This window comes from Meriones unguiculatus, chromosome 5 (assembly GCF_030254825.1).
Source record: "Meriones unguiculatus strain TT.TT164.6M chromosome 5, Bangor_MerUng_6.1, whole genome shotgun sequence".
Classification (NCBI taxonomy): Eukaryota; Metazoa; Chordata; class Mammalia; order Rodentia; family Muridae; genus Meriones; species Meriones unguiculatus.
The window spans coordinates 123,613,210-123,636,512 of NC_083353.1; the positions used below are offsets into that span (position 1 = coordinate 123,613,210).

The following is a 23,303-nucleotide window of genomic DNA, read 5'->3' on the forward strand; positions in this document are numbered from 1 at the left end:
ATTTGGAGGAGAATGTAGGAAGTTTGATCTAACTCTGGCTAAGATGCTTAAGATAGTAGAGACAGTTTCCATTTATATAAGACACAAGCTGGTAATAACATTTGACTTTTGCAGTTCTTGTAGCATATATCAGATGATATTTGATTATAGAAGCTCTCTTTGTAGGTTTGTCTATATATTTTCCTATCCTGTGTGTCTGTCCTAATGCTCCCTTTGAGTCTTCTAGCCTCACCTTCCACTGTGTGTGACACAGGATGGACTCTAGGGATGGCAACAAGCCCTTTCACCGGCTGGGCCGTCTTACCAGCCTGAAGAAATCTTTTAACTAACTTTCAGAATTATTTTCCTTAAGGAACATAAAATAGGAAAACAGGTTTAGAACCTTAAGTATTTTAGGTGCAGGTTTGGGTGAGACTTCTTAAGGTCCTTTACAGAATCTTTACGGGACGTACTTTACCGCAGGGAAACTGACTGTCAGAGGTCACATACTGTAAGTTCTGGAGTCAACGCTGCCAGTTTGGATTTGAGTTCTCCAAGAATCACAACAATATTGTACACCATTCTGTGTGACATGGGTCTGGAGACACAGTAAGTGCCCCGTATGTTTTTGCTCAACTTTCTCAGATACTTAAAGGATGTCTTTGCCACCCAATCAATTAAAATTGGTAGATTTTCACCAAATCTAGTCTATTGTTCTTGATGTTAGTTCTTCTCTGAATTACTAGGAATTTTCTAGGAGTGGGGGGTTGGCTATTTTGTTGGTTCTGTTATCCCGATATCCCATACAGCAACTTGAAAACATTGGGTTCTTGATAAATATTTTTTGAATGGAGATTTTGTGTTGAATTTGTCATTGAGGGGTTATTTTCTGTATAGTCTGACAGTAGGTAAATTGAATCTGTTTGTTTAAGAGAGCACAAACCATCCTTCTCTTTACATTATTTTAAGTGTATAACAAAAAACAATTTTGAAAGTAGAGAAGGATAAGTTAACAAGCCAATTAAGATAAAATTTAAATATGACATTTTAAATGACATTTAAAAATAGTATTTTAAGATTGGTGGACTTAAAAATAGTCAAAGGCATTTCCCTGTGACCATTCATCATGACTTCCACGTTGTCTGCCCTTTCCACTCACAGGCCAACTTAAGACTAGAGTATTTTAACATTTGTATCTGAATTTTTCATGTTTCTTATTTCTCTGTCCAACATTTCTGCTGGGAAAAATCTCTGGATCATTTGTTAGCTTCCTCATGATTTCTCCTCGATTGCATTGGCAACATTTGGGGCCAATCAAGAGCAAAGTAGGCAATGGGGTCTCCTACAATCCTACATGTATGTAGGTGCTAACTCATTACCACATTGTCTTTGATCGCTACCACTCATTAACGAATATAGCCTTATCATGAGACCTAATGTGAATATGATGACCAGTTAGCTTTAATATGCTTTCAAAAGACAGTTGGCACCATCTCATGGGAAGCGACATTCTGTAATTACCTCCTCCTATCAAAAGAAAAACAATACCCAGAAATTAATGAATATAGCAAGAGTCTACTTCCTATCTTAATTTTATCTTAATTGCAAAAGTGGATCAATTAAAAATAAAAAGACTATGCTTGCAAAGGGCCTCTCTTATGGTTTTGTCACCCAGCTCCCTAGTCACCAATTCAATGTATATAAACATGCGATGCATGAATTCTTACCTTCTGAGACGAGATAAACCAACTCTACCAGCAGAGCCCCTGCGAAACAGGCAGATCCATGGAACAGCGTCAAAAAAGTCATGGAAGTTCCTCTGAAGGTTCTTGGAATGACTCCCTGTGTTACCATGGAGACTAGGAGAGCAAGAAGAGGCCAGAATTTAGGACTTTGCCTAAATCACTTTCACAGACCATATCCTGTCAACTGTTGATCATGCAGCAAATTTACCAAAGAACAAATTTTATGGATTGTGCTTTGTTCAAGCTGGCGCAGAGGTAGCTTATGATGCATTCACAGATAACTTCAAGGAACAAAATATGACAACATGCAGCCTCATAAAGTTTCCGGGAGGAACTGACGGCTTGGCAGCTGAGTGCTGTAATGGACTCACCAAAGTTCAGCCATATTTGAATATTTCTGATGCATTTGTGTCAAGGTGCCAGCTGTTCTGAATAACACCTCTGTCATGGGGTCTCTGCCTGTGATTCCATAGCCTATGGAAAACTTGAATTTATCGTAGAAGATTTGCACAAGGCTTCTGGAGTTGTACATGAATGCTTTAAACTCTTAAATTATTGGCACTGTGATCATATGTGAGTTGATTAACTGACACCTTTTGAAATGGGGATTTTATCATTACTCATGTACAGAAAGGTGTAGTGATACCTGGTGTTCTACCTACAAAGGGATTAGTTTAATCCTTATTTGTATGCATTAAATCTAGCTACTTTTATTTGGCTTTTTGCTATTTTTATTAATTCTATGAGGATTTCATATAATGTATTTTGATCATAAACACCCTCCACTTCTCTCCATGACTTCTTCCAGATACACCCTGCTTACCCTCCCAGTCCTACAACTGGCTTTTTGCATCTTAGTAGCCTATGGACTCCAGTTTGTGCAGTCCACACACTCCTGCACATGGTTCCATGTTTTGGAGCATGGCTGACCCACCAAGAACCTTTACAGAAGACCGAGTCTCCACTCCCCAAGCCTCTGTTGGGGGGGGGGGGTTCTTAGACACATCAAATCCTTCCGAGTCTGTGCTAGAATGTTGACCTTGACCCTGTCATGTCTCTGTAGGCACCCACAGCTGCTTTGAGTTTCTGAGTGAAGCAATTTTGTCATGTCCAGAAGTCACTTCCCCTCTGGTCTTCTCCAACTTCTGGCTCCTTCCCTCCACCTCCTCTTCAGCAGGGGCAGAGCACACCACTGATTGCTGTTTTTCTCTGCACTTTGGCCAGCTGTGAGTTTTTGTGTTAAGTTTAACCGTCTTAAACAATGTTTATCCTACAGTGACCTCTATAAATCCTTTATATACATTGCCCATCTCCTAGTTAGCCTAAATTGTCAACTTACCACAGGCTAAAGTCGTCTTAGAGAAGGAGACTCAACTGCAGATTTACCTAACCCGTTTGGCCAGTGGGCGCCACTTGATCATTACTTGATAGAGGAGGGCTCCAGTGTGGGTGGGACCAACCCTACACAGGTCTTTGTGAGGTGCATAAGAAAGATGACAAGCATTGCCTTTTTTAGGTTCTTGCCTTGAGGTACTGCTCTGATTTCCATCATGAACTGTGAGCCAAAAAAAATCTTTTCATCCCATAAGTTGGTTCTGGTCCCAGTACATTACCACAGCAACAGAACACCTCATTTAAAGGGAGATAATTCAGAAAGAGGGTTTGACTATCTGGAACAGGTATCCCTTCCCTCCCCCACCCCCCAGTCATGATGGTGGCAATAGTCTGAGGAAGAGCCATGAGGAAATTTATGAAAAATTAGCTAGAAGTAACCTTTTCTGAAATTAAAATGGGTTAAGATAAGTATATAGGCTTATGTTTATGTAACACTAGCATAGCTGAATTAAAATTGTCCTGTTAAAACATTTGATATTTACTATATAGCAGTATCGGAGAATTGCTTCAAAATGACATAACAGGGTGGAGGAAGTCATGGAAGCTAGAGTAGATAGGAAACATTTCCCCCTGAGTCACATTTGTCAGGGCTGGAAGATGGATGCACGGAGTCCATCTTACCAATGTCTATTGTTTTTATTCAGCCAATAAAGAAACACATAGAGTGACATGAATCATCTTGAGTCTGAGTGGTTGAATTATTTGATTTCTAATTTTCTTGTTTTTCTTTTGTGCTTTGAGAACTTTTCTACAGTGAGATCATAAATAACTATTAAAACTCATTTTAAAAAGAAAGGATAATAGACAGCTGATGAATTTCAAACACTAAACATTTCCTTGTCTTAGCTATGAGAAAGGCATGTTTTTATTGCCTCTTTTTTTTTTTTTTTCCTCTTGGGAATTGTTCACCCCTGGCTTACTTTTACTTCCCTAGAAAAACTCTGTACCTCTCCAGCACAGACACCCCTTCCCCCAACTATATTACCACAATTAATGTGTATGTGTGGGCCCAGGGACCACAACATTTGTGTCGAGGTTAGAGGACAACGTTCTGGGGTCAGTTCTTTCCTGCTACCCTGTAACGAACTCCCAGAGACTGAAAAGCCCATCAGGCGTGACAAGTATGTTCACCTGTGGAACCATCATGCCCACTCTTGTCCAGCAGTTCAGTGAACTTACTGAGACACAAAACAAACACATGCTAATGCTCTCTCCTGTACTTGCACAATGTGTCTGGTTTATTTTCTATGTGCATTCATTCAGTGAACATTTAGGAGTGTCCCTGTCTATGCTCCAGGAAAGCTGCTGAGAGATGGGCAGGAGATGGAAGAGGCAGCCCTTTCTTCTCTGATTTTAAGCTCCAGAAGGGCTGACAGAGGGGCACATGGTGCTATGCAGGCCCTCAATTGAACAGACACTTGTTGGGGATGAGGAAAATGATGGCAGTAAATAAGGTACTGCAAAGAAAGGCATCTTATATTGGTGGTAGGCTCTACAGCTGTTCTGCACAGTACCAATCACCGACAGGAGCCTGAGGGCAAGCTTTCTAGTATTTCCAAGAAGGTTCTCCTGTTGGCATGAAACTCTGGGAAGAATGGATTCCAGTTAGGATGGATTTGTCTCCTGACTCCTGCTGCACCATACATACTGGGAGACAAGTAATGGTCAGGAAGAACAAGTGGGCTGATTCCTTTCCCCGGGAAGAGGAACAACGCAGGAGACCATGATTACCCTGCTGCTTAATTATTAATCCCGTGCTTTCTCTTGCTAGAACTTCTGGTGTGGTATATAATTCATGAATGCACTTTGCCAGCTCTCTGCCTGCTGGTTAATCTTCCTTTGGTGTCACTTTAGTCATTTCTGAAAGCCTCCAGTTCCCTTTTATAGGACTTAGCTTTTCAAGCCTTCAGATCTCCAAATCTCGGGTGCCTAATTGCATGTTCTGATCTTGCTCAACTTTAGTGATCATCAGCTCGTGCTTTCAGGCTCCAAGATGCTTCTTGCAGCCCATTATGGTGCATGTATTATCAACAAGACAGCCACTACTCTAAAATAACCACTATACTAGGGAGACACAGTAAAAAAAGAATACTCAAAGCGTGTGTGGAAACCGGTCTTCTTGCCAATGAGAGCTAGAAACGTGCCTCCAGAGAGCAGCAGGCTACGGTTTGGGAGGATGTCACTTGCAGCATGTGTGCTCTGTAGCATATGGAGACATAACCACCTTCCAGAGGCACCTGCAACTGGGAACTCATGGCTAGAATTCTTCTTCTTCTTCTTCTTTTTTTTTTTTTTACTCCAGTTGTTCTGGAGCAGTTCAAAATGTGTACATTGAGTTTGAGGAGAAGCAGTTAAGAACATATAAAAAAACCATAATCCCAGAAACAGAGCTTACTGCATCAGACCTGCAGAGCATCATTCTGCCCTTCTCCCTGAAGACTTCAGCCTGAAATCCCATGGTGACACATTCTCCATGACTTCTCACTGTCTGCAGTGATATGTATTAGCTCTCAGAAGCTTTAGTATCATATAGCCCATCCTTCTAGCCATCCAAATCTTGGTTTCTTTGTTCATTTGCCTCTGATGTCTTACATTCTATATTAATTTTCAATCCATTTACACCCATAGTCACTATACCACGAACCCATGTAGGGATAGGACAGCCATAGTGGGAGAGGGAGCTGTGATGAATCCTGAGTACAGCACTACTAATTACATGCAAACAACAGTGAGGAGAATGAACTTATATGATGCTGCTGATTGCAAAGTGCTGTCTATGTAGGAAGCATCCGGAGCTTTGCTTTGCATGAAATACATTCCTAGGTTCTGTGATGACCCCATCTCTAGATGATGAGGGAGGCCCAGGGTCTCATGGTACTGGTAGCCTGTGGTAGAACAGCGTTTGAACTCAGTTCAGTCTGGTGTAAGATTAGAAAGCTGAGTGGTAGTGTTATACCACCTCTCTGGCACTTCTTAAGGTTACAGATCAACACACCCATTCACACTTTATACCAGTTGATTTTTCACTTACCCTAATGCTGTGATAAAGGAAATAATGATCCCCCCCCCCACTTTTAAGGTAAAAAAGTTGAAGCTTAGAGGTTAAATGAGTCCCCAAAGACCCTCATGTGGCAGGTAGAAGACTGGACATGAAACAGAAGGTTTTTTTTGGTCTCTGCCCCACAGGTTCTACAGCAGAGAAATGTGTACTTATATGAAGTCAGTTTCCAGGTAGGTATTCAAAAAGGTAGATTAGTGATTTACAGGATCCATCTCTTTAAAAAGTTCGTGGTTTTAATGATCTTTTTGGCTTCTAAATATTGAATCACTATGCTGAGCTGTCTAGGAATTTCTGCGATGTAATCATTCATTACCTTCTAATGCAGGAAGCCCAGATAATTTATTTTCAAGAACCTTCTGGAAATGACATTGGGTTGATCACAAATGCCGATGTGACAGCATTTGTTCTCACTTTTGTGTATTCTTTGCTGTGCTACACAATGACTTTCCCATCACAAACGCTAATAGTTGATTCATACAGAAATGAAATATTTTGATGGATCGAAAAAGAAATGTGAATATGTGCATGACTATAATTAGACAGATTTCACTAATTTATTTCAACTTTTAAAATTAATTGCTCTGGTTTTACATATGTGCATACTGTGTGTATTTTATTTAAAAACACATGTAAAGTGGTTTGAAATAACACAGAGTATAGCAGACTTATTAAAGATTTTAGACACAAATGAAATTATTAGTACTTTAATTTAGGATGATTATGCAATGGTTGTAGAAAACAGGTGACATTGGATATATGAAGATAGTTGCAGGGGCTGGAGAGATGGCTCAGTGGTTTAGAGCACAGATAGTTCACCTAGACCACCCAGGTTTTATTCCTGCAGCCACATGGTGGCTCACAACTATTTGTAACGTTAGTTCTGGGGGATCATATGCCCTCTTCTGGCACCCAGAGGAACTGCATGCACATGGTGCACATACCTGCATATAGGCAAACATACATAGAAAATCATAACAAATACATATTCTTTGGCATGTAAAAATATTCTCAGGAAAATGTAATGTGGGTTGAGTTACACATAGCTATCACTTTGTGGGGAACCATGAGGAAGGTCAAAACCCAAGATGTGCTTACTAGGTTATTGTGGTAAGTGCACACACACACACACACACACACACACACTCAGGAAGGTCTCGAAATACTGTGATAAAATATAAAGTGGCTAGTCTAATCAGTATAAGCAATTGAGATAATCTAGAAACCTCTGATACTTAATAAACATAATTTGAACATGTCTTATGAAATACTGGTGATTACACTTAATCTAGGGTAATTTAATTTGAAGACATCGAGTTATTAGGTAAATTGCATCAAATTTTCATCTCATTTGCATGTTTATATTACATGTTTATATAAAGTCCATGAACCCCTTTTGGAGGGGTGCATTTGTGACTGCATTTGAGTTAGAGGGAGGGGGGAGGGATTTTCACTCAGTGCACTGTAGTTCACTCCTGCCTGTTTCTGTCTAACCAAATGGTCTTGGCTTTAACCAGGTTGGCCATTCCCTTTATCTATATCCAAGCAGAGTTAACCGTTGGTTATACATGGAAGAACAAGGAAAGTGAGAGGCTGTTTTAAATGAGGGTAAAGACAGGCTTTCTTAAAGTGTCCTTTGGGATTCAGGGCAGGAGCAGTGCTGCACTCAGAGCACTCTCTGATGGTGACACTCACCGGCTGGGTTCACCAGGGCTTCAGACACTCCAAGCAGCACGTACTGTGGAACCAGACAGATGCAGGCCATGGAGGAAGCAGAGAAAAGTTTGCTTGAAGGAGGCTGCTGGGCGAGCTTTCTGTATATTTCTAGAAAGCCGGCTACTGCCACAGACAAGGCTGCACAAATGTTACCAGCAACTGCAGGAGAAAACAAGATGGACAGAGAGCTGGGAGGCATGCTACCCAGATACAACATTCTTTGTACCTCGACCTGTGGGTGATTCGATTCTGGAACATTTTAGATAGAAAAAAGCTTTCCATTTACAAGACAGGAAATTTTAAGGACAATTTTAGTAAGGTTCAGAGCCAATCAGGGATGTATGTCAGGGAAGGAGGAGAAAGGGAGAAATACAAGGAAAGCCCACTGGTAGTGGCTGAAGTCCCTGTAAAGAGGCGGCAGATACTGATGTGAACGTGAGTCCGGGATGCTGAGAACGCAGTGGAGACAGTAGCATCAATGAGATTTGTAGGTAGACAGAGAGAACATGAATTTAATTCTGAACGGAGTTGGTGGCACAAAGCGGGGCGACTAAATAGAACTTCCCAGAAAATATTAAGAATATGTACCACAGCTCGGAGGACCATGTGAACAAGGGAGGAAGATTAATAAATCAACTGCCGAGTTTTAAGGTCAGATGAAAATGAAAGAAAGGAACTGAAGAGAAAAATCTATAGAATGCCTCCATGATGATTATATTTGCAATAAGACAAAAGAGTAACACTAGGGAAAGGACAGACAATGAGGCAGTGTTTGAAAGTAAGGCTTCAGAAAGGATGGACCAGAACCCTGTCACTCTAAAGAACCAGCAGGAGCTTCTGACCTTGGGGCCCAGGCATTCAGAAGGTAGTGATAGGATGAAGAGTTTTGTAAACTGAGCTGTGAGCTCCTCAAAACTCCATTGCTACCTTAAAGGACAGGTGAGCACTCATGTTCCTGCCCTTCTCTGAAGAGGACCTGGAGAAAATTCTCCATGTTAACATATAATGATTTTGGACTTGGGGAAGAAGGATAATAGTGAAAATTATGATTCTGGAGAGTAAGCCTCTCCACTGTTCACACCTCCCTCAGCATGTAGGGGTACTCTGAAAGCAAGAGCTTTCTCTTGACAGTAGGATCCCCTCATTCCTCCCCACCTCCCGTATTGTGTGTGGGATTCCAACAAGTATATGACACTTAGTAAGTCTCATTCGTGTACACAGACACACTAGCCACAGCACGGTGCTCCTGTAGTTTACGTCATTCAGCCATACCTTTCAGTTATTGTTTAGAAAAATGGGCAGGTGGAGGTCACTGGAAATTTGAGAAAGACTGCCAGCATACATAAGGAAAGCAAAGAGGAAGGAGAGATTCTCTGCAGTCAATATCCTCAGAGATATGGCAAAAGTTATGTTATCCACACTATATGAATATGTTTCCATGAAAGAAGAATGACTATATAGTTATATATATATACATATATATATATGTATATATATGGTACATGCTTATATATAAGGTATATAGAGTATAACATGTAAATCACATGTATCATATATATAGCTTAGAATGATTATACATTAGGCATATACATACATATGTATATATCTTAGAAGCCAAATATGACAGTTTATATTCAATATGTGCTTTAATCTTTGAAAGATTAACTCAATGACATTTCCAAAAGATTAGATCTAAAACCAGAAAAAAAAGAGAGACATTAAAGCAACAAAACCCAACCAATTAACCACTAGGCAAGCAAATGATCAACTAACCAATTAAAAAAATCCAAACAACTAACTAACCAACTAGCCAATCAATCAACTGACCAGCCAACCAAACAGACAAAAATCTCAAGATTACAGAAAACTGAAAAGAAAATTTTGAGACACCATCTAAATTGTTTTAGGCAAGTTCAACCTCTGGTCAATAGGAATTCAAAAATGAAATACAGAGAAAACAGAAGGAAGGACATGTTTTTAAAAATAACAGACACAAGCCAGACATTATACAGCAAGTGAGAGATCTTGGAATAATCAGCCCCTAAACAGGTTGTTTCCAACAGTCCCTCCTGGTAGGTATCAGGGAACTCTGTGGAAGATGAGGCAGAAAGAATGTCTGGGCCAGATGCCCCAAGGAAACAAGGTCCTCAAATTGACATGAGCACAGCTCATATGAACTCACAGCGACCGAGGCAGCACCTATAGACCTGCATGGATCTGCACCAGATCCTCTGCGAACATATTATGGCTTCTAGTTTAGTGTGTTTATGGGATTCCTGTGTGTGTATGAGTGGATCTCCGATTTTAGTGACTTACTTGGCTCTTTCCCTTCTGTCTGTCTTGTCCAGTTCCAGTGTGATAGTTTCTGTCTTGTTCTATTTTATTTCTGTTTTATTATTGTCCCTTAGAAGCCTGCTTGTTTTCCCATGAGAGCCAGAAAGGGAGTGGATCCAGATGGGAGGGGAATTGGAGAGGAATTGAGAGAAGCAGGGGGAAGGGAACCACATTCAAGGTATCAAGAACAAATTTTTTTCAATAGAAGAAAAGAAAAAAAAAAGGACAATAGTCTTACTTTTTCCCCCCTGATGGAAAGAATTTACCCGAATCAACTGTACAAAGGTTGAAAAGTTCTTTATCAAGATGCCATAATATGTAATTTTAAAACATTTTAGAAAATTCTTTCTTTTTAGGAGGTCAAGCCATAAAGCCAGGAATAAGTGTCATGTTGATTTCCTGTTGTAATTTGCAAGTTGAAGGTGTAGCTCAGCAGCAGAACACACACTTAGTGTGTGTGAGGTCCTGACTCTGGCCCACCACAGAGGCACCTATTTTAGAATTTGATGTTTAAGAGTGTCTTCTGAGATGTCTTTCATGTTAAATAAGGTAATCTAGACAAATAAAAGCAAAGCGAAACAACCACCTCCCACAGGCTCTTAGGGTATTGAGTATCACTTAGTCTAAGGTCACGGCACCCCATCTAACCTAGTCAGAGGCGGAGCTATGGTTGTTAGCACTCGGATGGAAGAGCATCACGTGTTCTGCCAAGAGGTTTATAATTTGTCTGAGAAAGCATGTAGTGTGGCTGCTGATTTGTTTGGCCCAGTCTGTGGTTTGGGTTTTCTGTAAATGGCCAGTAAAAGAAACACTTCCTTCAATCCAAAAGGCAAAATTAACAGAATGGAAGCATATATGTAACAAGAGAAAAAAAAACATTTTTTTACAAGCTTTTAATGAATCCCATTCAAAATAACAGTCTGTGAGGGAACCATGTAGTTTCATTTAGCTGGGGTTCAAAGTTAACATTTCTTGTGATCAAATAACTTGAAAGATCGTGCAAGCTCAGTTTGAATGTCCACAGACAGATGTGGGGCCAGGTTTGGTCCAGAGCTACAGCGAGCCTCTTGTTTTGCTGTCTGTTTTGAATTTTATCTTTGGCTTCTTGACAAACAGTGGCTTTTCCCCAAGTACTGTCACTGTCACACATGCCTGCATGGAGTGCTAGAAAGCTGTCCTGGGTCCTCTTCCACTCTTGACACTCCACGGTGTGACCAACACTGCTTATGCACTGAGAGGCTGTTAGCTGTGGAGATTCTCAGGCACACACCCAGCAACAGAATCAGAGGTGTGCTGAAACTGTATCCACAGATGGTTTCTATCCACATTAAACTCTGAGAAGCTCTGTATTAGCACAGAATGATATCTGACCTTATCTAGCTCAGTCCAATTAAGGGTCCCTCTGATCTGATCTAGCTTAGTCCAACCAAGGGTCCCTCTCCAGACAAATCTGAGAAACGTCCACTTTGAATCAAAAGGTCCCCTTTGAATCAACACACATGTGATGGCATCCTTTATAAAGAGCAAGGATTTATTTTCTCAGTTTTACAGGTTGGGAATGCCATCCTCAGGGTTCAGCAAGTTCACCTCGTGGTGCAGACCGCTGCTTGGCTGGAAGAGGATGAATGCTGTGACCTCACAGAGTGAGAGTCACAGGGCAAAAGGAACAAGCATCTTCCATCAGGTCCTTTTTCTTAAGGGCATGGAATCTTATTTATGTCTCAGTCATTGCTCACCATCGAACCATCCCAATACTGTCCCATTGGAGATTAAATTTCAATGTGACTTTCAGAGAGGATGAGACCATTTAAACTATAACACACATTTCTTAGATGATCTGGAACAGAGTTTCTTATATATGAAAGATCTAAATGCCTGTGTTTGCTACTCCAGCCTTAGGCCAGTGAAAAATGACTTAAAAAATTCAAAGTTTGATTCCAATCTACATTTAATCTATTCCATTAAAATTTTTTAACTTGGGTGAGATCACAGCATAACCGAAGCAGAGCGCCATTGATCAGAATGTACACATTTTAAGGTTTCTGTAGATCTGTATTTACAAGATTGAGCACAATGGTTCCAGAGGAGATATCAAATAATATGTGCTTTAATATTGGCTGTGAGATTGCAGACAAGCCTGTAAGCATCTCAAAGTTCTCATAATTTATATTATCTTACCATGTAACACTTTCAAAATTAGAGCATGATGAAATAAAATAAAAAAGTTGGAATTCATCCCATAATTAACCCTTCATTTACTGTCATTTATTGAAGCAACAATCTAATAATAACTAAAGGATATATTAAGATTTTTAAGGCACTGGTTAAGGTTATCAACTAGGTAGACTACGGAGTTTCCATAGGTAGTCTATGTGCTTCCATAGCTACAAAATTCTATTGAGCGGTTAGAACATTCTCCTTGGATCCTTTGTTTAGCAGCTTTCCAGAAGAGAATATGAACTTGGCAGTGACTTCATTATATCATGTGTCTGCTGCCTTCAGGAAAGGTACTTCCCACTGTTAAAATGGTGTGTGTTGGGGCTAGAGAGATGACTCAACATTCAACAGTACTCATTGAATGTGCAAGCGATCAGGATTTCATTTCCAGCACCAACATGGCGGCTCACAACTGTTCCAGGGATCTAATGTCCTCTTCTGGCCACTGCATGCAGGTGGGACACAAACATGCATGTAGACAAAATACCTATACGCATTAAGTAAAAATAAACTCTCAAAAAAATGAGCAGCATTTTAAATTTTTTATTGAATTTGCTCTTATTTGTATGCTTCTGTGTTTGGGCAGAACTGCCCTCCTCTGTATTGTTTCTCCCTGGATCACTGATCTCATTTCAGGAGAAGGGCCTCAATCTATCTTAAGTTTTGAATAGGGAACAGATCATTCATTTAACATGATCATATCCAAGCATTTTCCTTTATAAGGTATCAAATATTGCTTCAGATGGTACGCTCAATCCACTTACTTCACTCCAAAGTTAATTCCAATTTTATGTTAGCTTTAAGACCTGGGGATATTAATGTGCCTTTGTTAAACAAATGTACAGCTAAGAAGAAAATTTACTCCTGCTGATATCTATGAAAGTGAATCCTTTACCTTTTTGCACAGTTCTTTCTATTAAATGTTTTGCATTGGGCATATAGTATCTTTCTTGGGAAAATCATGTTTGAAAGCCTCACAGAAAAAAGCAATTTCAACAAGGCATAGCCTCACATGTGCTATGATGGTTGAGGCAGGAGGTGTGCTATAAGTCACCAGTTCAAGGCCATCCAGGGCTGTAATAACATGAGCCTGTTTAAAAGTAGAAGAGTGAAAAGAGAATAAAAGCAATTGTCTCAGAGCTAATCCTACTTTCAGTTAAAGCGACTGGAGCCAGGACTTTGATTTTAGGCTAACCATCACTTCCTCTCCAACCCAATGGAAATGTCACATGACAGCCAATTATGTGAAGTAGTGGAAGGTTCTGGTTATGCATAAAGGGGCCAACATGTTGCTTGAACTATATTACAACCGGCTTTCACTTACAATCAGAATTTTCAGGTTACTCTAAAGTAGATCTTACAAGTATTTAAATACATGTTGTCTGGCTGTATTTCAACTTAAACAGTACCTCAAAGCCAAGAGAATTCTATGCTCAGGCTTTGTATGGGTCTTATCAGTAATCTTAATTGGGCTCATTTTAACCAGATAAATACTGGTGTGTGTCAGCACTCATTACTGGCTGCCACAGTTTATAGAAATGTGGTATATGTAATCAGTGCAAGGAAAAGAAGTTCTTATGGTGTAAACAATTTTGCATTGTAATAATCTGAAACAAAATATGGCTATATATGACAGGTGATAGTGCCAACTTTAGAATTTTGGTAAATCAAGGTTGACTTTTAAATAGATACATCTATGCATCTATGATAATAGGGAATATAAGATAGGTAAATACTGCCAGCACATTGCACTTCAAGCCTTTGCCTGGCATAGCTCTGGAAGGTGTAGGGTTCTGTTGTTGTTTGTTTGTTTTTCTTGATGGTGTCTCACGTATCCCAAGCTGATGTCAAACTCATTCTGTAGCTGAAGATGACCTTGAACTTCTTATCTTGCCTTCACCTTTTGGGTGCTAGGGTTGCAGGCAGGCATCACTATGCCTGGTTTATGATGTGATTACGGTCAAGCCAGGGGCTTTGTGCGTGCCAGACAGGCCCTCTACCAACTGGGCCACATCTCCAACCCCTAGAGATGTTTTTGATGACTGAGATACTTTGTGATTTTATTCAGTGATGGACTCAGCAGTTTATATTGTAAGCTAGAAATCCTTTTCATTGCATTGTTTATGAGATAGATAAATGATCCTTTAAATATCAAGTTTGACCAGTCAAGTGAGGTGTCCCCATATCTCAGGAGTCTAGGTTGTGATTCTGCCTCTCAAACTTTGTCATTGTCTTCAGCACCTACTTGATTTGAATAGGACAGTTTCTGAAGGAGAAGCAACTGGATATTGTAAGGAGTGGGACAACTTAAGACATGGATGCTTATTAAAGCAACAAGAGGAGATGTTGTCATGTCACTGCCAACACAACAATATCTAGAATCTGACCGGGAACTAATCTCCGGGCATGTCTGAGAGGGACATTCTAGACCATCCTACTCTAGTTTCATTATGTTGCTGTGAGAAACTGCATGACCAAGAGCAGTGGTGGGGTGGGGTAGGAAAGCCTTGGTTTGGCTGATACTCCATGTCACAGTTTATCACTGTGGGATGTTGGAACAGGAACTTGAAGCAGAAAGCCCAGGACATGTTGCTTGCTGAAGCACTCGAGGCTCCTACTTGCTAGTTTTTTTTTTTTAATATAACTCAGGACTACCTGCCTAAGGATGGTTCCACCCACAACTGACTAGGGCTTTCTACATCAATTGGTAGTCAAGACAATCCCTTACAGACATGCTAGGAAGCAAATATGACCAGGCAATTCCTCAATGGAAGCTTCTTCTCTAAGCTCCAGACTGTGCCAAGATGGCAGTTAAAGCTAACGAGGGCAACAGCAGTCCATGTTGGCGTCCCAGGCTGAGTAAGAAGAAAGTGAGAAGATTGTCAGCACTCCCTCTCTGCTCCTCTGTGTCCTGTACGACCTGTTTCCTCATTCCCCTGTCGCCATACTTTCCCCATCATAAAGGACTGTATCTCCTCGAGTTGTGAGCCAAAATGAGTTGCTTTCATCAGGATTTTGTCACTGCTTCAAGAAAGGTAACCAATAGAGGGGTGTTTAACTTACTTTCTGCTGCTAATTGAAAATAGCAGTAAAGATTCCAAGTTAATGCTGAAAATTTAACTTCTATAATATAATTGCCACATATAGTTGAATAATGGAATAATACTAATAATTCCGATAATAGCAGTACTAATAATGGTATAATGGCCACAGAATTAAACCACCTGAATTTAAATGACACTATCGTTATGAGGGTCAATCTGCTAAATTATAGTTTATCATGCATCTAAGTGTAATATATACATGATGGTGCCCATGTTCAAACTAGGAACTCATTAATGTATGCCCATTCATAATTTATATGAGTATACTTCACTCATATTTTCAGGCATTTTAGTTCAAAGTAGAAGGAAATTTCAGTATTAGATTGACTTGATTATGTAAATTGGTATCAGGAAGTACCCTTGGTTTGGCTTTCATGTTCTGGCGAAACTTGTTAATCTTCCATAATCATAACCAGAATATGAAAAACCTACCCAAATATCTAGTTTAAAAGATGCATACCATCATATGTTTATATTCCCATAGCAAAACATTATGCAAATAAATGAACAAGTATGCAAATGAATGAACAAGTATGCAAATGAATGAATGAATGGAGTCTGGCTTAGAAACAACTGAATTCACTATTCCATACCCAGTGGAGCAAAGCTTCATTTCTTTTGAAGTGAGTCTAGCTTTCTTTTCTTCTGCCCAATAGGTCTTGTTACTGATTTTGCAGGGGGATAATTTAGCTCATCAAAAACATCAAATGATGTACTAGATAATTTTGCCACCTTTATCCATGAGCGCATACCTTGCAAAATAGCCATGATTTCAAATACATCATAGAGAAAGATGATCAAATTTAAGATGAACTTAAGATGCTTTGTTCTAAGGAAGGCTTTTTAATTAAGCTGTGATAGCTGTGTTCTTGGTCTGTTTTCTTAAAGTGGGGCAGATTTTAAAATTTCATGCATAAATTTGGTAGCTTTGCCTGGGAAGTTTCATGATACGTGCATAAGACTGCCAAGATTTTTGACATTTTGTAACATCAATGGAACCTTGCTGTATGCCGCTTTATTCTGTTTCAGTAGTGAGTTCACAAAAGTCAAACACACAAGGTTCTATATTTACTTTCATTTGTGTCTTCCATGTTCAGAAGAGAATCCAGGATATTCTTTTTAATAATACTGTTTTCTTGGATTTCTGCATTAGTGGACATAAAAAGCATGTTTAAAATTCAGAGACTTTAAAAAAAATCAAGGTTTATGTTTTGCTAAATGCTATTACAGTACTGACAGGTCTACCTGGTGAGAAGCAAATTCTGGAAATTTGTGCATTATAGGTCTCTGTTAAGTGAGAATGACTGTAGATGATTATAGCAACTATGATGATTTTAGTCACCTGGAGTTCTAACCAGAACCAGACACCATGTGCTCTGGTGGGCAGGATCATGCTCATGGGAAAACACAGAGGAAGCCGTGACTCTTGCACAGAGAAACAACAGGATGAGTGTGTGCACAGAACATGATGGCCTCTGGTCTTTAAGGAGAGACAGAGCAGGTCAACCAGCCAGAAGATGAAATCTGCAGTCTGAATCAACTCAAGGGAATCAGGGCTCAGCTATCAATGACCACATTCATTTGCCCTGTGCAATGTTTCTTTCTTGTTTTAACCTTGGAATTTTTTCTTTGCCTATCAATGGACCAGTGGTGTCCCCTGCAAATGTCCCACAATCACTACCATTTGTAAGGCTTTCACTGAGCATCATGGCTATGTTCTTGGAACTGATAGAATGTTTTAAAGTCCCATATTAAATAAATGACCCCAAATTTATGTAAGTTATTCCCCTCAAAGAAACCCAAAGCAAGCAGAGTGCAGACAGAAGAGCTTAGGTGTGTGTTCCAAAGTCATGCAAGCAGTGGCAGCTGAGTGGCAGAGAATGCACAGGCTTCATTGTCACCCTTGCCCCGTGGTTCCCGACAATGCTGCACCAAACAGAGCTGAGAAAACAGACCCATCAGAATGAGCAACATTGCCTTTTCTCCACTAACCAGATGAATCTTATTTTATGGCTTAATGCGTGTGTCCTAAGAAAGTTATCTTAGAATGTTTCACATTGAAGAACCCTTGAATGTCATTGCTATATTCCTTACTATCTGAAGAATATGGGGGCTATGAATCTGAGAATTAATTTTTCTCTTTCAGGATCGGAGACAGAACCCGTGGCTTTATTCATGTTAGGCAAGCACTCTGGAGCCGTATCTCCATGCTCACAGTACTAATTTTTAATAAATTTTTGTTACTGGCTCAGAAATTAAAACTATTAATTTTTTGAGGCTCATCTCTTTTTAAGAACACATTAGGGAGTGACTTAGGAGTGAGGGCGGCTCTACTGAAGGAAAAGTCCATTAAGTGGTGTTTGGAGTTTCACTTTCTCTTTTTATAAGTTCTGACTTCTGAAGAGGCCTAAAAATATGGATTGAAGATATCATGTCGATGCCCGGGTAAAGATTCAGGAACCTGAATGCCACCACTCATAAATTCACCTTTTCTAACATTTTTAGAAGCTGTATACCTACTGAGGAGCATGAAGCTATAACAGAGTTGTTTTTGTTTGCAAGTTTCAAACAATGCCCCCAGAACCCTATGCTGTACTTACTAATGCATGCCGACAGGAATGGTCCATCTCTCTTAGAGGGAAGTAGACGGTTGCTGAAGAAATCCATAAAGGGAGCCAGAATTAATAACGGCAGAGTGCTCACGGCATTCATCAATGCAATTGGCAGAGGAAATCCACCCAAGTTCCTGTTGGAATTCATGGTCTGAAGATAATATCCCGAGGGGATCTGGGTTAGAGGGAGAGAGGCGGTAGGCAGTAAGTCAGTGGCTTCATTCCGAAGGGGCTATCCTCTGTAAGATGCCCCCTTCCCCATGCATACTCTCTGACAGGTGACACGGATATCCTTTGGTTTTTCAAGACCCATCAAGGAGCTCATGAAATATCTGTGACCCCAGAGGCTCTGCTAGATCCACTGGCATTGCCACCAATTCAGAGAACTTTGGTTTGTCATTTAGTTAGCCTTCGTAGCATCCCTGGGGTTTGTTATCAAGTCACTTAAATCCTCCAAACTCAAACTGAGTAAGTTTTCATGAACATTAAAGCAAAAGTACCAGAAAAACTGAACAATGTCTGTTTTCACTCCAATGAAGGAGATGGAGGTGGGGCTAGGATAGAATTTCTAAATGACATCTAGTTTGGTGGCAGAATAGAGTTTTGTTTTTTTTTTTTTTTCTGGGAAAGAACTGATAGACAGACACATTACTTGCTGCAGGCTACCTCTGTGGGCTTCCCACGTGGGGTTTGGTTCTCACCTCAGCTAAGCAACAAAATGAACAACAAGACAATTTTTTTCTGTGTTTGTGGCTTCCTCTTAATTGTTTTCATTTAACCTTTTATTTTGTGTATATGGGTGCTTGGCCTGCATGCTTGTGCACCTTGTGCACGCAGTACCCAGTGAGGCCAGAGAGGGCGCAGGATCCCTCGGGAACTAGAATTACAATGGTTGTGAGGCACCATGTGGGTGCTGGGAGTTGAACCTAGGTTCCCTGCAAGAAACCATGGCTTTCTGGCTGGACCATCTCTCTTCAGCCCTGTTACTTTTAAACAGATTTTGACGTGCTAACTGTTGTGGTTTCCATGTGAAATGTCCTTTTCCCCAAAGGAGTATGTGCTTAGACAGTTGGTGCCCAGAGCCTGGTGCCCTTTGCAAGGTTGTGAAACCCGGAAGAGCAAAACCCCAACTGGAAAGAGCATACAACCCCGGGTGGGCACTGAAGTTGGATGGCCCTGTCTCTACTTCCTGTCTGGTCCAAGTTTTCCGACTGCAGATGCAGCATGACCAAGCGCCTCACGTCTTCTCTCTCATACTGTGTGTCGCTTCTGGAACTGGGGACCAACGTTAACCCTTTCTCCTTTAAGTTGTTTGTCTCGAGTATTTTGTCATAGCAATAGAAAGGTGACTGACACACTAGCCAACCTCGACAGAAGCTGTGTGGAACAGGTCTCCACACTAACACAAAGACGACAGGATTTTTAAATTGTCTTTGCTCCACCTCACAGTCTCCATGGACCACAAGAACCTTTTCATATCTAAGGAAATCCCCATGCTAACTAAACCCGTATCTCTAGCTTTTGGTCTCTTGACCTGTATTCCAAGCCTCTGGGGGGAAGGGGGCGGTCACAATATCAGAAACAAGGCATCTCATATGCGAGAGGCATCGCTTCACACTTCTAAGTGTCATGAGTTGTACATAAGATGTCTTTGACCCCCAGAAACACACAAAGCCACAGAGAGACACAGAGTAAAGGCCTGAATGGCCCTTCCTTGAAGGAGGGATTTTCCTAACTGCTTTTCATACAGCCCTCCACTGATGTGAGAGTCTTGCCTTCCTGTCATCTTAGGAGAGACACTCTGCTCAAACACTGCACAGGTTCTCACCGACCCCTTCTGTCCAGTCACTTACACAAATTGGGAGTGTCAATGGAGTCTGACCAATGATAAAAGGAATCTCTTGCTATGTTATCTGTTGAGACATAGGGCTGGACCATGTTTTCATATAACTTCACCCTGTATACATAAAACATGCTCTGCTGATAACTTATTTCCCAGACTTCCCAGACTTTAAAGTGATACTTAGGATAAGAAACAACGGTTGCTTTGGTCGGGTACAGACTGCAAGAGGGAAGGGTTTCTGCGTGGCTTTCATAAAATCATCACACACACACACACACACACACACACACACACACACACACGCCAACCGGAGGGAAACGAAGGATGGATGTGCAGCATAAAGAGTGTTGGCAGCTGAGTGAGTTTAAGACTGAGCCGCTCCCAGCGTCAGAGCAAGTTTCTGTTACCGATTTCAAATGAGAATCATTGTTAATAGGAATAAAGTTATTATCGGCATGAATCACAGACACTGAAACCTGTTAACTTAATAATGCTGCAAATGTGCCATTAATCTTTAGTAAAGCGATACTAATATATTGCCTAACCCAAGGAAAGGTTGTGGTGCCTTGAAAGCTTGAAATCATTTATGCTTCTGCCCCAAGTTCTGAAATCCTCCCCCTTCTAAAATTTTAAATACTTTTATTTCACACAGGCCTCTGAGTAGTCAGAAGTAATTGCTGTCAATAGAGATTCATTTTCACCTTTGAGTGGTCTTAATGTCAAATGGCAACCTCATTGGCCTTAATATCAACATATTTTAAATATATGACTTTGACATGAAGGTCAATAATTGCTACTAAATTTAGAACATGGAATTCTGGGATGCCTTATTCCTGGTGCTTTGACTGCCTTTGTATTACTGATGATTTTATCTGCAGGCAAAGTCTAGTCTCAACCTGTTCTGATGGACGTTTTCCTTGGCCAACCTGGGAGAAGTAAGCGCTAACATTTTCTTTCAATTTCTAGTAAAACATCATTATGTAATTTTGGTATCTGTATAGTTTGTATTAAGGATATTTAGTAACATGTAAGAGAGTTGTTCTGGGCAACGACAACAGGTTTTGATAACAGCCCTCAATAAGGGCAAGCATGCTTTCATATGCCAACAGGTTCACAGTTACTTAATCTTTCTATTCACTGGAACCTTCGACATTTATTTATTTTAAAGACAAGGTCTAAAAGTACATCCAGGTAGCCAGGCTAGCCTTGAGCTCACTGTGTATCCCAGGCTGCCTCTGAATCACAGTGATCCTCTTGCTCAGGCCTCCCTAGTGTGGGTCATTACACACAGGTTCTAAGCCTGTCTGTGATAATCACAGCGGCTGGGCAGTCTTTCTGTGAGGATTAAATTAGATATTCAGAAGCCGAACTGGTGAGATGGCTCAGCTGATGCCTGCATGGCAACAAAGAGAGCTGGCTCCTGGGCATTGTCAGTGACCCCCATACACAGGCCATGGCAGGCATACATCTCCCCCCACCAAATAAACGTAGATTTTTGGAAGTCATCCTTAAGAAGCTATGGTGAATAATAATCAATACATACTTGCACTTTTGTTTTTTTTCTAGTAAACCAGACATCCGTTTCCTTAAAATTTAGCTTACCAAATTTTTTTCTTTACTTGTGCAATCCATCCATGTTCCTGTAAATAACACCTCACTAGAGAAAAAGATAGCTCACTGGTGTGTGTGTGTGAGAGAGAGAGAGAGAGAGAGCAAGGGAGGAAAGCAGATGAGCACTGGATGGGAAGAGGAAAGGGACAGAGACATGTGAGAGGGGAACAGGCAGGTAAGCACCTGAGATGTGACTGTAACCAAATTTATGCATAAATGAAAAAATAAAGTTTGTTGAGATGTATTGTACTTGTATCAAAATACAAAATATAGAAGAGTTCACAGAAAAAAGCTCAGAGTGAGTGAAGGGACGTACAAGTTGCTGCTTCACCAGGGAGATGAGGCGTTCTTAATCTGTGCTCCTGGCATAGAATGGTTTATGACTAGCCGTGGCCCGCTAAGAAACCCAGTCACCATCATTTTCTCAGGTGTGGGGGTCTGTCTAGCAATCCCCATGGAAGTGGAGAAGGCCTGCTTCTGCTGTGTCTTGTTTTGGTATATGGTACTATTTGTACGGTCAGGAGGACTCTCGCAATCTGCATAGCTTCCATGCACTGTTTGGTCCCAGCGTTAACAAATCCTTCTGTGAGGGATCAGGTGACAAAGATGTCCACCCAAAGGTTCTTGGTAGCTGTCTAGTTCTGCCACCTTTAAAAGTGAGCAGCCACAGACGTAACAAACCAATAGGCATGGCGGTGTTCTCATAAAACTTTATTTGTGGACACCGGAAGTTAACTTTCATATAATATTTAGGTACCACCAACTCTTTTGTTTTTTTCCCCAATGATGCAAAATTTTAAACCATCATAGCTTGCTCTACATACCAAGATGAAAAATAGAACCGAGAGGGTTCTAAGGATAGCCCACAGGCCTGTAAAAGAGCACCAAGCCATGTTGCATGACCCACGTGTGCATGTGCAATAATAACAAATATTTTAAAAACAGCTCATGGGCTGAGTTTGGCTTGGAGGCAGTAACTCACCTGCTGTAGTAGTGTTTACTTTTCTCTGGCTGTGAGAAAACAGCAAAACCAAAAGCTTCTTTAGAAAGAGAAGGTTTACAGAGGGGGCACCTGTAACAGTGAAAAGGGGCTAAGCATCCTGACAGGGGCCAAGAACAGGAAGCTGGTGGCCACAGATTCACCCTCACACAGGAAACATAGAGAAAGAACCAAAAAAAAAAAAAAAATGGAGGGAGACTGTGAACCCCAAAGCCTGCCCCCGGTGATGCAATTCCTCCAGGAAGGCTCTGCCTTCTCAAACACTGTCAACCACTGGGGCCACATGGTCAAATACATAGGCCTGGGAGGGACTTTGCTCATTTAACTCTTGACCCCAGGCTTCTAGGCTTGTGGGCTGTTGTGAGAGCACAGGCCTCTTCTGCTTTCTCTTTCACCACTGTGAACTGACAGACTACTTTATCTCCCCTCCCCGAATCACTTAACTTTTGTCTACATATCTCTTCTTTAGCAAATGAAGCTGGGGTTGGACAGACTGCTTTTTTTCCTGTCTCTATCATTCTGTGATCGATGCACACGACTCTCCTGTTAGCTTGCTAACTTCTAAGCTGCGGTTGGGGTAGCCATCAGGAGTGTTTGTCTGTTCAAACACTTTTACGAGCCTCCTCTTCTGCTCCACAAATAACTTGGTCTCTGACCACAGTTACATTAATTTGTTTAAGATCACACAT

The 23,303-nt window shown here is 40.8% G+C and overlaps 1 protein-coding gene across 1 annotated transcript in view; it reads right to left on the reverse strand.

The window, feature by feature from the left end:
- The window catches only part of Slc15a5 (solute carrier family 15 member 5), an 81,628-nt gene that overhangs the window by 24,201 nt on the left and 34,124 nt on the right, over positions 1–23,303 (reverse strand). Inside the window, exons 5-7 of the mRNA XM_021654102.1 lie at positions 18,149–18,335; positions 7,873–8,052; positions 1,707–1,838 (exon numbers count right to left, since the gene is read on the reverse strand). Coding sequence (XP_021509777.1) covers positions 1,707–1,838; positions 7,873–8,052; positions 18,149–18,335 — 499 coding nt within the window. The remainder of the gene's footprint in view (positions 1–1,706; positions 1,839–7,872; positions 8,053–18,148; positions 18,336–23,303) is intronic.